Source organism: Scyliorhinus canicula, chromosome 21, assembly GCF_902713615.1.
Source record: "Scyliorhinus canicula chromosome 21, sScyCan1.1, whole genome shotgun sequence".
NCBI classification, from domain to species: domain Eukaryota; kingdom Metazoa; phylum Chordata; class Chondrichthyes; order Carcharhiniformes; family Scyliorhinidae; genus Scyliorhinus; species Scyliorhinus canicula.
In genome coordinates this window covers 61,508,377-61,523,951 of record NC_052166.1, presented here as the reverse complement: position 1 = coordinate 61,523,951, position 15,575 = coordinate 61,508,377, and the positions used below count along the sequence as shown (strand labels likewise).

Sequence of the window (15,575 nt, the reverse complement as noted above, 5' to 3'; positions counted from 1 at the left end):
CAGTAGCTGCCATGGTGAGTGCCTGCTCTCCCCAGAAGAGGGTGAGGCAGCAGTGCAGGAAGAAGATGAATGACCCTCTTCGCGCGGCCAGAGTAGGTCTGCCATCTCCAGTCTCTCACTACACCCTCTCAGCCAACCCTTCGTACCTCCAAGGTGGTCTCTGAACCAGCCACCTCGTGGCCAATCCACCTACCCTGCACATCTTTTTGGGTTGTGGGGGCGAGACCCACGCAGACACGGGGAGAATGTGCAAACTCCACACGGACAGTGACCCGGGGCTGGGATCGAACCCGGGTGTTCGGCGCTGTGAAGCAGCAGTGCTAACCACTGTGCTGCCCCTGACAACATTTTATTTGGAAAATCAGAGCAAGGGTCTCTCCCACCTTTACATAAAATAAACTGTAAATAAAAAACTAGCCTGATTAGTGTAAAACATTTTTTCAATTTGTAGTGTTCTCTTCCCTGGTCTCTCCATGCCCAACATACCATTCTAAACACCTTTTGCTACAGTATTGTGACGAAGGAGGTTCACGCTGAGCAATGAAATCCGTGTCAAAACAGGCCTATCAAGTTAAGTATAGCATAGAAAGGTGCAGGATTAACATCCATTCAATCCTATTTACCTCCTATTGCACCAGAATAACACTATTCCGTTACCCACACCAGTAATTCCTTGAGCGAGACTCCCAATTTAATGCAAATTAACCTTGAGCTGGGGGAGTTTTGTGTGCCTTGTTCACCGGGGGTTGGATTATACACTGCTTCAATCTAACTCAAATTAGTGGAGAATAAGGTCTTAATCAATAGTCGTTTTGCAGTTCTCTGAACAGCTGCCACTCTCAAACCTTACAGCAACGGAGTCAAAAGCTTGCGAAAAAGCAAAGGTAAATATTTTGCAATGACTTACTGTGATAATGAAAGGAACAGTGTTGATCATTTCAAGGATAAATGATACTCGGAAAATCTGTTCCCAGATGTTCCCCTGTAAAGATCAACATGGCATCCGTTAGCAATTCTGCATGGAGTTTCACAATTTCTCTTTAGCTTTTCCAATCGCGGAAATTCAATATACAACGAATGTAAATTTACGGATATGGCTACACAATGCTGGAGTGCTCGTTTTCCCACTTTAGTGGGAAAAAAGGTGAGGTCGGGTTACTGGGATTGGGTGGAGGTGTGGGCTTGAGTGGGGTGCTCTTTCCAAGGGCTGGTGCAGACTCAATGGGCTGAATGGCCTCCTTCTGCTCTGTAAATTCTATGAAAGGATATTCGTGAACCAGATGGGTTTTTACATGAATTGATGATGGTTTCATGTTCACCATGACTGAGACTAGTTTTATAATTCCAGATTTGTTAATTTAAATTCCACATGCTGCCAATTGGGTCGTGTCCCACAGAGCTTTAGACTGGGCATCTGTTCTAACAACAATCCAATGGCATTATCACTATGCCATAATCTCCCATGTGCCCGAGGTAGGACTGTGCCCTGTAACTGATTCATTTTTAGAGATTATTTATTGGACTGTTTTAATTTTGCACCAGTCTTGGTAAGGTTTTCACAGTCGCTGTCTGCAACAGGAGCTGAGATTTTCTCAGGCTGACACTGTACTGAAAAATGTATCATCTCAAGAGCGATAATATTGTGGCCAAAACTGCTCCCCCTGTGATCCCAATATAGATTTTTGGAAAGTAGTTTAAAGAGGTTTCAAAGCATACTATTCAACTATGAGTGTAGTCGATCTGAATCAAGAGCCCCTATATCCCATAATTTTATTTTCTTCTGTCCAATTAACAGTTGTTTAAATTTAAAATGTGCATTGATCTCAAATAAGATGAAGGACAAGCTGAGTGATCAGCCCTTTGTGTCACTTTGTTCTTAAGATAATCAACTAAATGATGCATTTCAGGAGCAGACAGACAAAGCACCATGCGGGAGGAAGTTGAGGAAGAATGAGAAGTGACCTTATTGAAACATACAAAACCCTGAGGGGATTTGAGTGAGTAGTTACCAGGAGGCTGTCTCCTGTGGGAGAGACTAGAAGCAGAAGACAGAGTTTAAAAGGGCAGCACGGTAGCACAAGTGGATAGCAGTGTGCCTTCATAGCGCCAGGGTCCCAGGTTCGATTCCCCGCTGGCTCACTGTTTGTGTGGCGTCTGCACATTCTCCCCGTGTCTGCGTGGGTTTCCTCCGGGTGCTCCGGGTTCCTCCCACAGTCCAAAGACGTGCAGGTCAGGTGGATTGGCCATGATAAATTGCCCTTAGTAACCAAAAAGGTTAGGAGGGGTTATTGGGTTACGGGGATAGGGTGGAAGTGAGGGCTTAAGTGGGTCGGTGCGGACTCGATGGGCCGAATGGCCTCCTTTTGCACTTTATGTTCTATGTTAAAAAATAAGAAGTCTACTATTTTAAGCTGGGGATGAAGAGAATTTCATTCTCTCACAAGGTCTTGGGTCTGTGGAATTCTCTACCCCAGAGAGCAGTGAATGCTGGGTCATTGAATTTAATCGAGGCTGAGTTAGGTTAGACAGATTTTTGATAGGCAAGGGAGTCAAGGGTCACGGGGGCAGACAGGGAAGTGGAATTGAGAGCGCAGCCAGAGCAGTCACAATCTTTCTGAATGGCGGATCAGGCTCGAGGGGCTGCCCCCAAGTCCTATGTTCCTGAAAACATGACACTTTGGGTGGAGTTCTCCAGCCCACCCCACCCCACCGGCACGATCTTCTGGACCTGCAGATTCCCCAACGGCGGCACAGCTTGTAAATCGTCATCAACTTTGCCGAGACCGGAAGATCCTGGGGGAGGACTCACCACAGGGGTGCTGGAGAATCCCGCCCTTGGATAGGTTTAGGTGATGGAAGGTGCAAGGAGGCCCCCGCAGAGCAGATACACCGGCATATCCCCGTTCGACCAAATGGGCTGTTTGGTTCTCCAAAAACCTTTGTGATCCAAACATTGAATCCCCCCTGCCCCCCCCCCCCCTCCCCCCCCCTCCCCCCCCCCCCCCCACCTCTTAAGGGCCAATTTAAGGGTGAAGCACATTTCTACAGTGCTAATGAACTACTAATCCTCACAATTCTTATCAAATCAAGCACAATGGGCGGGAAACTCCATTGCCTGATGCCCATATCATAATCGGAGATTGGGCAGAGAATCCCTGTTTACAACCAAATCGGGGGCGGCGCCTATTTTTGGATACTCCGGCCCCTCCAAAACGGCGTCATCGAGGAGTACCCCGTACGCTGCACGCCTTTGGGACAACCTCAGGACATTACCTGAAGGCCCTCCCCCGATGCCTCACCCCCGTTGGGCTGAGTTGTGACCGTGCGGAGGACGTGTGGTCTCAGTGGTCGGGAACCCGGCGTGGTGGCAGCGGACTGTGTCCAGCGCCGCCACAGTCAGGCTAGAGCCGTTCTATTGGCTGGGTGGGGGGCTTCGGCGAGGTGGCCTGGCCCGCGATCAGTGGGGGCACTTCTTCCTTCTGCGCCGGTCCCTGTAGGGCTCCGCCATGGCCGGTACGGAGAAGAGAACACTCTGCGCATACGCCAAAATATACCATCCTGTCTGCGCATGCGCGGAATCACGCCGGAGTGGTTGCCGCCGGTTCTCCCGCCGACGTGGAGACATAGTCTCCAGAAGGGAGATTCCCGGTCATGCTTCCTACTCCTTGCAAATAATAGTTCTGCATTTCTAAATATCGAATTTAAACCAAAGGATAACGGAATGCATCTTGGTGCTGTTTATTGGATACCTGCATTTTCTCTGCTGGGTATGTGGTTTTAAATCCTCCTCGGTCTCATCCTCACAACCCAGAAAGCTGTGCAGGGTAGGTGAATTAGCAACGCTAAATTGTCCCTTAATTGGAAAAAAAGAATTGTGTTCTCCAAAAAAGTTTTTTTTTAAAATCCTGCCCGGGCAGATAAAATAAAAGTCAACTCTCTCTTAATGCGCACAAAGTTAAAATGTATCTTCTGAATTCCAAACTTCCCTGAGGAAAATATCGCATGACCATCTCACTCAGCCTTCGTAGGAGGACTGTTTGCACCCTGGTCACTGCATTACACAGGGATCTTATAGCACTGGGGGGGGGGGGGGGGGGGGGGGGTGGACAAATGTAACAAAGCACCATTCTGACACTCAACATACAACAAATAAAATGTATTTATGTTTGGCAGCAAAGTGACCCTGATGATCTGAACGTTAAATCCTGAGGGCAGAAAAAAACATTAAGGGCTCATAAATCTGTCAACAAAGGTCAGCACATGGTGAAACCTTCAATGATGCACCATATAGAAATCGATAGGTTAAAAAAAAAACCTTCATTGTTTCATCAGAATTTTGGCTTAGAATAATTCATCTTACAAAGATAATCATTAGTAATGTGGAGTCTTACCTTGTAGCTTAAATAGGTGAGGAGCATAGTCTCCAGGAAACTAATTAACGCCACTGAAACCTACAGGGATTAGATAAATAAAATGCAAAGTCACACTTAAGAATTGATTTATTTTTCCACATTGCGCAATGCTTAAAACAAAATTCCACTTTGCATCCACATCAATTCTGACATTAAAATGAACAGAAGAGTATTCACCATATTGAGGAAGGTTCTCTCATTCTCTATTTGTACCAGAATACAATTGTATTCTTTGTGTGAACATTGGCCCAAGCCTGTAAGTCCCGTTCAGATTTTCTCACACATTGCAAACGGCATAATGTTTTACAAATGACAGTGGAGTTTGTTCAAATGTACTGGACTGTACACCATGTGATTTAATTGGGAAAAGTGACAACAAAGATATTGAATTGCAAAACGAACAGGGTCCTTTTAATGGCTCGGATTTTACATTGAGAATAATGGTGAGAATAAATGCAATCATAATTTGTTTTATTCTTCATAACTTTAATTCTTCATAATGACATTTAATTTAATAATTATATTTAATTCTTTATTTTTTTAAATGTATTTTATTACAAACATGTATCAAAACAGGTTACAGCAAATAAACACCCCGGGAAACATATTTCCCAGCAATCGACTATACAGTCTGTATCGATTTTTTCCCTTTTTCACCACCCCCACCCCCCTCACCCCACCCCCGCGATGAACTGCTCCTCAAAAACGGTCACAAACATCTTCCACCTTTTCCCAAACCCCCCTGCAGAGCCCCTTAACTCATACTTTATCTTCTCCAACCGCAGGAAGTCATATTTGATTCTTTATAATGGCAATCATAATTTGTTTCATTCTTTCAAGGGATGTGGGCGTCTCTGGACAGACCAGCATTTGTTGCCCTTCCCTTGAACTCAGCGGCTTGCTTGGCAATTTCACAGGGTAGTCAACCATGTGGGTCTGGAGTCCATGTAGGTCAGACCAGGTAAGGATGGCAAATTTCCTTCCCTGTAGGGATCACTGATCCAAATGGGTTTATATAGTAATCAGTGATAGTTTCGTGGTCACCAGCTTTATATTCCAGATTTTATTGGTTGAATTTAAATTCCATGTGGTGGGATTTGAACCCACAACCCCTAAGCATTCGCCTGGGTCTCTGGATTACTACTCCAGTAATATTACCACTACACCACCATCTCCGCTTTGGAGAACAAACCTTGGGAGTATGCGCGTGTGCAGTTAAATGTGGAAATTTAGAAAGTTGTGGTCGAGTTTCCCTACTCCTCCATAGATTGTGCGGTGACAGAACCTTGCCAATAGATGTGGCATTGGGACCAAGGTAAGGATTACATATTAAACACACCAGTAAATTTTAGGGCTATTTCAGCTGCAAGTGCATTTTCAATGACGTATTAAGTCGGGATTACTTGCAAACAGTGGGTGGAGTTTTCCAGCCCTCCCGGGGACGGTTTTCCCATGCCGGAGGCAGTTCACCATCGCTCACCAGCGGGATCTTCCGGTTTTGCCGAAGCTGATCGTGATTTATTTATTTATTTATTTTTATTTTTTTAAATTTAGAGTACCCAATTCAGTTTTTTCAATTAAGAACAAAGAACAAAGAAAAGTACAGCACAGGAACAGGCCCTTCGGCCCTCCAAGCCTGTGCCGACCATGCTGCCCTTCTAAACTAAAATCTTCTACACTTCCGGGGTCCGTATCCCTCTATTCCCATCCTATTCATGTATTTGTCAAGATGCCCCTTAAATGTCACTATCGTCCCTGCTTCCACCACCTCCTCCGGCAGCGAGTTCCAGGCACCCACTACCCTCTGTGTAAAAAACTTGCCTCGTGCATCTCCTCTAAACCTTGCCCCTCGCACCTTAAACCTATGCCCCCTAGTAATTTACCCCTCTACCCTGGGAAAAAGCCTCTGACTATCCACTCTGTCTATGCTCCTCATAATTTTGTAGACCTCTGTCAAGTCGCCCCTCAACCTCCATCGTTCCAGTGAGAACAAGTTTATTCAACCGCTCCTCATAGCTAATGCCCTAGGGGTAATTTACCATAGCCAATCCACCTACCCTGCACATCTTTGGGTTGTGGGGGTGAAACCCATGCAAACACGGGGAGAATGTGCACACTCCACACGAACAGTGACCCAGAGCCGGGATCGAACCTGGGACCTCGGCGCAGTGAGGCAGCAGTGCTAACTCACTTCAGCACCTTGTTGCCCGTGATTTATATTCCTCGCCCCTGCCGCCCATCGGCGACCTCGCAGTGGGGGTCAAATTCCGCCAACAGGAAGGGTTGAAAAATCCCACCCAACCTCTCTGGGAACCGGTATAATTCAATGTCTCTTCAGACACTTGAAGCAAAATTACAATTCTGTGCAGCAAGCCGTACACATCCAGCAAGTGCAGCGCTTCATGGGCTTTACCACATCTTGGTTCAATTTTTGAGGATGGTTAATAAGCTCTTGACAAAGACTGCTGGGCTTAGTAAGTTGCTGATTACAGAGACTCTACCCCAGTAAACGACATTTAAGACAAAGAGAATGACCACGTTTAAACGTACAGGCGTGGGCCAATCTTCACACAAAGAACGCGTTTGTATTTTAGTACAAATAGAGAATATGTACAATACACTCTTCATTTTATCTTTCGCTGCATTCTGTCACCCACCTGAATTCCCCACAGTGGCAGAGGTCTGTTTACCCAAAATATTGATCCCCTGTAAATGACAAAAAAAAAAGCAAACAACAGTTGAATGTAGCTTTCAAAACCTGAGTCAAACCCAGCCATTCATTCAGGAACATTACAGTTCGCTTTCTAAGTGCCATTATAACTCTATTTTTTATTGGGCCGTGAGTGTCACTGGCAAGGGCAGCATTTGTTACTCATTCCTAATTGCCCTTGAGAACTATGGAACCATGGAATCCCCACAGTGCAGAAGGAGGCCATTCGGCCCATTGGGTCTGCACCGATCCTCTGAAAGAGCGCGCTACCCAGGCCCATTCCCTTGCCCTATCCCCGCAACCCCACCTAACTTGCCTGTCCCTGTACACTAAGGGGCAATTTAGCATGGCCAATCCACCAAACCTGCACATCTTTGGACTGTGGGAGGAAACCGGAGCACCCGTAGAAAACCCACGCCGACACAGGGAGAATGTGCAAATTCCACACAGAAATCACCAAAGCCCAGATTGAACCCGGGTCCCTGGTGCTGTGAGGCAGCAGTGCTAACCACTGTGCCACCCTAAGGTGGTGGTGAGCTGCCTTCTTGAACAGCTATCATTCAAGTGCTGTAGGTGCATCCACAGCGTTGTTAGAAAGGGGATTCCTGGATTTTGACCCAGCCACAGTGAAGAAACAGCGATATATTTCCAAGTCAGGGTGGTGCGTGGCTTGGAGGGGAACTTGCATGCATCGTGTTCCCATGCATCTGCTGCCTTTGTCCTTCCAGAGGGTAGAGATCGTGGGTTTGGCAGCCGGCGTCAAAGGAACCTTGGTAAGTTCCTGCAGTAAATGGTGCACACTGCCGACACTGCGCACAGGGGATGGAGGGAGTGCATTCAGTAGGGACACTGTCTAATAAAAACCTTGGCCGGGATTCTCCCCTACCCAGCGGGGCGGGGGGTCCCGGCGTGTTGGAGTGGCGTGAACCACTCCGGCGTCGGGCCGCCCCAAAGGTGCGGAAGTCTCTGCACCTTTAGGGGCCAAGCCCTCACATTGAGGGGTGAGGCCCGCGCCGGAGTGGTTCCCGCTCCGCCAGCTGGCGTGAACGGCCTTTGGCGCCATGCCAGCCAGGGCCGAAAAGACTTTGCCGGCCGGCGTAAGTCTGTGCATGCGCCGGAGCGTCAGCGGCTGCTGATGTCATACCGGCGCATGCGCAGGGGAGGGGGTCTCTTCCGCCTCTGCCATGGTAAAGACCATGGCGAAGGCGGAAAAAAAAGAGTGCCCCCATGGCACAGGCCCGCCCGCCTATGGGTGGGCCCCGATCACGGGCCAGGCCACCGTGGGGGCACCCTCCGGGGTCAGATCGCCCCGCAGCCCCCCCCCCCCCCCCCAGGACCCCGGTGCCCACCCGCACCACCTGCTCCCGCCGGTAAGGTAGGTGGCTTAATCCACGCCGGCGGGAGAGGCTTGTCAGCGGCGGGACTTTGGCCCATCACTGCCTCACAGTACCAGGGACCCGGGTTCAATTCGGAGAATCGCCGCGGGGGGCCTGCCCCCGCCGAATCTCGGGGGGCGAAGAATTCGGGACACGGTGGGGCAGGGATTGATACCGGCCCCGGGCCATTCTCCGACCCGGCGGGGGGTCGGAGAATCCCGCCCCTTATATCTGTGCATCAAACTCAATTATTTAATCCATTTTATGCACAGGCATTTTAACTCTGCTTCCATAGTGAGGCTAAAGTTGCCGCAGAACTGACTATATTCATGATTGGGTATAAATCTGAAGTCTCGCCTTCTGCGAGTATGGGCCACAAAAATAAACGTAGCAACCATTCCTTCTGAAACTCTGTTGCCACCGGAGCTATCTCCACTAATAAGTAGTAGCAGTGATCTGCTTAAGGACAGGTCCTCTGTTCCTCTCTCCATGACTCAGGGGCTTGCTCTTTCCCCTTCAGTCGCTCGTAGGGGCCTCCCATTTCCAATTCCAAGTTGTCTCATTTTATCATCCTCTATTTTTCCCCTCCTGGTCTACATCCCTCTTAGTTTCCTTCAATCACCTTGCTCAGCAAGATCACGTGCCTCAGAATGTGACAAACCCAACCTTGCTGCCGTCTCGTTGTGATGTTCGCTAACGATCCTTCCCCCTCACCATCCTCAGAATTTCCTCACAGTTCGTGTGCCCTTTCCAACACACAGGCTCCCCCGGCTTCAGGAGCACACTCTACAATGTTCCAGTGTTTGGATGTTGTCCTGTCTCGAGGTCCATGTATCAGTCACAAGACACTCCAAATTACAGAAATGACCGTTCTTTTCTTCAGATCTCTATTCGTTCCTACACTGAACAATTCCTTATGTTTGAAGACGTGGAAGCTTTGGAACGGGTGCAGAGGAGATTTACCAGGATGTTGCCTGGTATGGAGGGAAAATCTTATGAGGAAAGGCTGATGGACTTGAGGTTGTTTTCGTTAGAGAGAAGAAGGTTAAGAGGTGACTTAATAGAGGCATACAAAATGATCAGAGGGTTAGATAGGGTGGACAGCGAGAGCCTTCTCCCGCGGATGGAGGTGGCTAGCACGAGGGGACATAGCCTTAAATTGAGGGGTAATAGATATAGGACAGAGGTCAGAGGTGGGTTTTTTACGCAAAGAGTGGTGAGGCTGTGGAATGCCCTACCTGCAACAGTAGTGAACTCGCCAACATTGAGGGCATTAAAAAATTTATTGGATAAGCATATGGATGATAAGGGCATAGTGTAGGTTAGATGGCCTTTAGTTTTTTTTTCCATGTCGGTGCAACATCGAGGGCCGAAGGGTCTGTACTGCGCTGTATCGTTCTATGTTCTATGTTCTAATGCATTCTCAGCCTTCGCTATCCCACAAACATTCTGAAAATTGGTTTGCACTAACATCATCGCACAGCTTGACATCGCACTGATGGGCTAAACAAATTTATACCTTTCCTCCAGCCAAATAAGCATCGTTTATGAATGCTGTTTGCCTCTAATAAGTTAGTGAGCTGCACAGCAAATAAGAAACTCACTTCATTCCAGTTGTGAGTGCCAATCCCAACAGTGGCTGGTCAGTAACCAAACCAACCAAATCATAATGGTGGGCAATAAGCTGCCTGGCATGAGTGACAGTTTCCATGTTTTCCCTTGTGTGAAAAGGGTGTCTTAAGTATTAAGTGATGCCCCCTGCCCCTTAGTCTTCCATTGCTTAAGACCCGCAAACAGAGGGCGTATACCCCATGGCGCCTTCTGAAAATGAGGACAGCAGAATTGAAGATAAAAAAATGGCAACTTTCTCTGAATATGTCTTCAACAAAATCTGAAATATGCCAGCAGTGTTTAAGGTTTAATTTTCTCCCACGCCACCCCGACAGACAGCTAATCCAAGGATGTACCTTCACAGAAAGTCACTTACCAATCGATTTCGCCACTGGAGGATGAGTTAGAATCAGTCTTGTTTTGACATCCCGAGCTAAGAAAAGGTCCACAAACGTACAGAAAGCAACATCATTAAACTTCAAAAGGGACACGCGCAAGCTGTTCTACATAGTGAAGTGCCTCAAGATACCGCAACTTGCTACTTGCAAGCACTGCTGACAAATTGAAAGGAGACAATTTGAAGTGCAGCTGGAGAGGTTGATTTTCAGGTTGCTTTTGAAGGTGAGGTGATAGATCCCAAGGTGGCGCGGTTTATCATAGAATCAAACAGCACTGAAGCAGACCATCCAGCCGTCTGTGATCCTATTTGAAAGAACTGTCAAATTAGTTCCCCCTGTCTGGTCTTTTCCCCGAGCCATTCTTTTTTTTTCTTTTTTTAAGCAGATATCCAATTCCCTTTTGTAATTTACCTCACATTTAGCTCCATCGCCCTTTAACAAAAAAATTATCATCTTTCTTCACATTCCTTTTTCAATTATCTTAAATCTCTTCTCTCTGGTTTCTGGCCCTCCCATCAGTGAAAACAGTTTTCCTTTACAAGGGGTTCTATTATAGTGAATGATTTTGTTCACCTTTATGAGATCTCTTGTAACCTTCCCTGCTCTAAGGAGATCAATCGCAGCTTCTCCAGTCTCTGCGTATAACTGAAGTCCCTCATTCCTCCCCAGCGTTCTGGCAAAGAATGCTCCACACCTTTGCTGAGGCCTTGACATCCTCACAAATGTGTGGTGCCCAGAATTGGACGTGACGCTCCGGCGGAGGCCTAACCTATGACTTCTAAAGGTTTTCATGAAGTGATTTCTCGAGCGCGTGGGGCACAGGACTTTTTAATCTGTGAGGGAATGCAGGATGATGGGGGTAAGCGGGAAAGTGGAGTTCATAGAATTTACAGTGCAGAAGGAGGCCATTCAGCCCATCGAGTCTGCACCGGCTCATGGAAAGAGCACCCTACCCAAGGTCAACACCTCCACCCTATCCCCATAACCCAGTAACCCCACCGAACACTAAGGGCACTTTTGGACACTAAGGGTAATTTAGCATGGTCAATCCACCTAACCTGCACATCTTTGGACTGTGGGAGGAATCCGGAGCACCCGGAGGAAACCCACGCACACACGGGGAGGATGTGCAGACTCCGCACAGACAGTGACCCAAGCCGGAATCGAACCTGGGACCCTGGAGCTGTGAAGCAATTGTGCTATCCACAATGCTACCATGCTGCCCCAAAATTGAGGATTATCACATCAGATAGGGCAGCACGGTGGCACAGTGGCTGGCACTGCTGCCTCACAGGCCTTGGCTGACTGCCTGTGTGTGTGTGTGGAGTTTGCACTTTCTCCCCATGTCTGAGTGGATTTTCTCTGGGTGCTCCGGTTTCCTCCCACAGTCCTAAGATGTGCAGGTTTAGTGATTGGCCATGATCAATGCACGGAGGGGGACTGGGATAGGGCGGGCGACTGAGCCTAGGTAGGGTGCTCTTTCAGAGGGTCGGTGCGAACCCGATGTGCTGAATGGCCTCCTTCTGCACTGAAGGAATTCTATATTTCCTGATCTGTCACGATCGCATTGAATGGTGGAGCAGACTTGATGGGCCAAATGGCTTACTTCTGCACCTACTTTTTATGGTCTTATCGGGCTAAACACTTTATCGTCAGCACTGGGGTCGATCTGTTAGAGCTGAGGATGCATTTTAGGATATAGGCTTGCAGAAGACTTGAGGGAGTAGGGGACACGGAGAGATTTGAAATTGAGAGGAGGGATTTTGAAGCTCATGTACTGCGGGAACGGTGCTAATGGAGGTCAGTGTACAGGCTTCTGGGTGAGATGAGCAACAGGTTACTGAACAAAGCAAAAGCAGAAAGTGCTGGAAAACACAGCCGGTCAGGAGGGGAGAGAGAAACGGATTTAACATTTCAGGTTGCTGACCTTTCATCAGAACTGCGTGAGTACTGAACCGGTTGGCAGTTTCTGTAGGGCAGCTGAAAATGAATAGCACGGGAAGAATCAGACCTTGAGACGATGGCTATGATCTTCACAAAGGCATTGAGATAATTCCAATCGCATTCTTTGTTAAGTCAGTTTGAAATCATCTGAGTAACATTGGCAGAACAAGGAGAATATGAAATTATTTTCTTGTGATTTGGTCGTACAGAACTGGAGTATGGTAGACATAGAGGCATGTCAAAGCATTTTGTGTTGCACTCATCAGGCTGGACACCTCCCAGGAATATTAATGTAAGGGGAAACCAACATTTTTATTTACTGTATGAGAAGTGAATGCTTATTGGATGGCAATCATTACTGAAAAGAACGATACGCTGTCAAAGCTTTTCTTCTTGTACTCATCAGGGCAGACACAAGAATGCCAAATTTCAAAATAAGCAAAATCTTATACTATATGGGAAAAAGATGCTGATTGGCTAGCCTGTCAGCTCCGATTGGTTTAGGCATTGCCTTGGAGAATGCACCTGGGAGATGTTGTATTCCCATGTTTTTGTTGAATTAAGAAAATGTGCAATGCCTGTACATGTACTTTCTGGTTGCAGAGGACAGGGCCCTGTTTATGGAGTAAGTATAGGTGAGCTACATCGCGAGCCTGGCTGCTAATCTTTAAATGGCTGCCAGTGTAGTCCAATCACATAATCCCTTCCAAAGTTAGACAACATTATGGCTGGGATTTTCCACCCCCCACCCCCCCCATCCTCCTCTCGTGGTATGTATTCTTTGGGAGTGGTGGCTCGCCATTGACTGTACCCCACTGAGGTCTGTGGCATTTTGGATGGCACGCACGCCCTGGCTCCGGGGAATCCGCCACATGGGGTCGCCTCCAGCGGGTTTGAAAGATCCTGCCGACGGGAAAGGATGGAAAATGCCGCCTTACGTATTGAGTTTTTCAAGCATGGGTTGCGTGAGTACGGTCAATACTCTACCTACAATGAACAGCCGGAGAGATGAGGGATTTAATATGACCGGCAGTCATTGGTAGGTACAGCCTACGTACCGTCATCACACCAGCACTGAAATTCATATACCACGTTACTCCTTTGCACGGTTGGAAATGCCAGCTGACTGTCCAACCAATCAGCAGCCTTTTCCCATGCAGTATAGATTGCTGCTTCTTCCTTTGAAATTTGGCACCAGTGCATCTATCCTGAGGAGTGGACAATGTAAAGCTTTGATAGCATGTCTCTCTTTTCGGCAATACTCAGAAACATTTTACCTTACATTTTCCCGCCAGGTTGAAGGACTACTTATTCAATTGTTCAAATTCAGAGCTGCTATGCATTAACTGTCATTTCTGGGAGTCATTTGCCTTGGCCAACATTCATCCCTCAACCAGCATTAAATCTGATTATCTGCTCACTATCACGTTTCTTTTTGCGGATCCTTATCGTGTGCAAACTGGCTGCCACATTTCCTTCATTACAACAATGGCTACACTTCAAAAGCACTTAATTTGGCTGTTCATCGCTTTGAAGCATCTGGAACGTCATGGCCAACACTATAGAAATAGCCGAGTAGTTGCCAACTCCAGAGGAGGCAGCCTCGATACTGGATCAGATATATGAGCCGAAGCTCACCTCAGGCTGAAACAGGACAATATCCCTCTAACTGAAACTACTTCGGAAGCAGACTTTAAGCATTGGTTTCTCTATTGCCCCGTTCCCATCATCTTACGTAAGTGCTACAGGCAGTATAATCAGGACACTGGGATTGTTGAGGCTCAACTCAGTGCTACACAACGAGCTGGGATAGGAGATAGGACCAGTCAATAATTCACAACATTTGTGGGGACAGGGACAGGGAGGGGTCGGAGGGGGTTTGCAGTGTGTGGGCGTCAAACAGGATGGTTTCCACCTTGGTAATGTTGAGCTGAAGGGAGATGGAACTATACCAGAGATTGAACATTCAGATAGCACATTGGCAATGATCAGCCAACACAGTGGCAGGAGACAGCACAGTGAGAACAGAGCACACGGTGACCACAAGATACCATGGCAATAGCACAACAGACAGACAGCGCAGTGAGAGTTTGATGATGTGATAACAGAGGAACAGTGCAGTGACAGAAGGAGATACACTGACAACGGCACAGCACAGTGACAGTCTGACAACAGTTAAACATCGGGCCAACTGGATGTTCGTAGAAAGGTGCATCAATGACGGGATAGGAGAGCAACTTGAGGCAAGGTGTAACAGTTGGAGGCTGGATGATAATAGGATAGTGGAAAGTGGGGGTAGCACGGTAGCACAGAGGTTAGCACTGTTGCTTCACAGCGGCAGGGTCCCAGGTTCGATTCCCGGCTTGGGTGATTGTCTGTGCAGAATCTGCACGTTCGGTACGTTCTCCCCGTGTCTCCGTGGGTTTCCTTCGGGTGCTCCGGTTTCCTCCCACAAATCCCGAATGACGTGCTGTTGGGTGAATTGGACATTCTGAATTCACCCTCTGTGAACCCGAACACGCGCTGGATGTAGCAACTAGGGGATTTTCACAGTCACTTCCTTGCAGTGTTAATGTAAGCCGACTTGCGACAATAAAGATTATTATTATTATGATCATTATTATGATTTAAAATAAAAATATAATTCATAGGATGTGGGTGTCACTGGCTGGGCTAGCCCATCCCTAATTGCCCTTGAGATGGTGGTGAACTGACTGCAGTCCATGTGGTGCGGGTACAGCCACAGTGCTGTTGGGAAGGGAGTTACTTTGTAATGGTTGCTCATCTCGAGTTGCAGACCTGGTAAGACCAGGTATGAATGACAGATCTCCCAAAGAACAGGAGTGAACATGGTCGGCTTTTACAACAATGGTAGGTTTTTGCAATAATGGTCATCATTGTTGATGATTGGCTTTTAATTTCAGATTTATAAATTTATTTTCAAACATTAATGTTACCACAGTGGGATTTGATCCCATAGAATCGTAGAATTTCTACAGTGCAGAGGAAGGCCATTCAGCGCGTCGAGTCTGCAACCTACTTAGGCCCACTCCCCTGCCCTATCTCCTCAGCCATGTACCCCACCTAACCTGCACATCTTTGGACACAAAGGGACAATTTTAGC

General features: G+C 47.4%; 1 protein-coding gene across 9 annotated transcripts in view; it reads right to left on the bottom strand.

Annotated features, from left to right (window-relative positions):
* The window catches only part of si:dkey-21e5.1 (potassium channel subfamily T member 1), a 401,511-nt gene that overhangs the window by 153,463 nt on the left and 232,473 nt on the right, over positions 1 to 15,575 (bottom strand). For all 9 annotated transcript variants that reach the window (XR_005458485.1, XM_038781761.1, XM_038781755.1 and 6 more), the window contains 4 exons: positions 10,486 to 10,542; positions 7,070 to 7,118; positions 4,392 to 4,451; positions 908 to 982 (listed from right to left, as the gene is read on the bottom strand). Coding sequence is in view for 8 of the 9 variants with exons in the window: in XM_038781761.1 (XP_038637689.1) it covers positions 908 to 982; positions 4,392 to 4,451; positions 7,070 to 7,118; positions 10,486 to 10,542 (241 nt within the window). In the remaining variant the exon portion in view is untranslated. The remainder of the gene's footprint in view (positions 1 to 907; positions 983 to 4,391; positions 4,452 to 7,069; positions 7,119 to 10,485; positions 10,543 to 15,575) is intronic.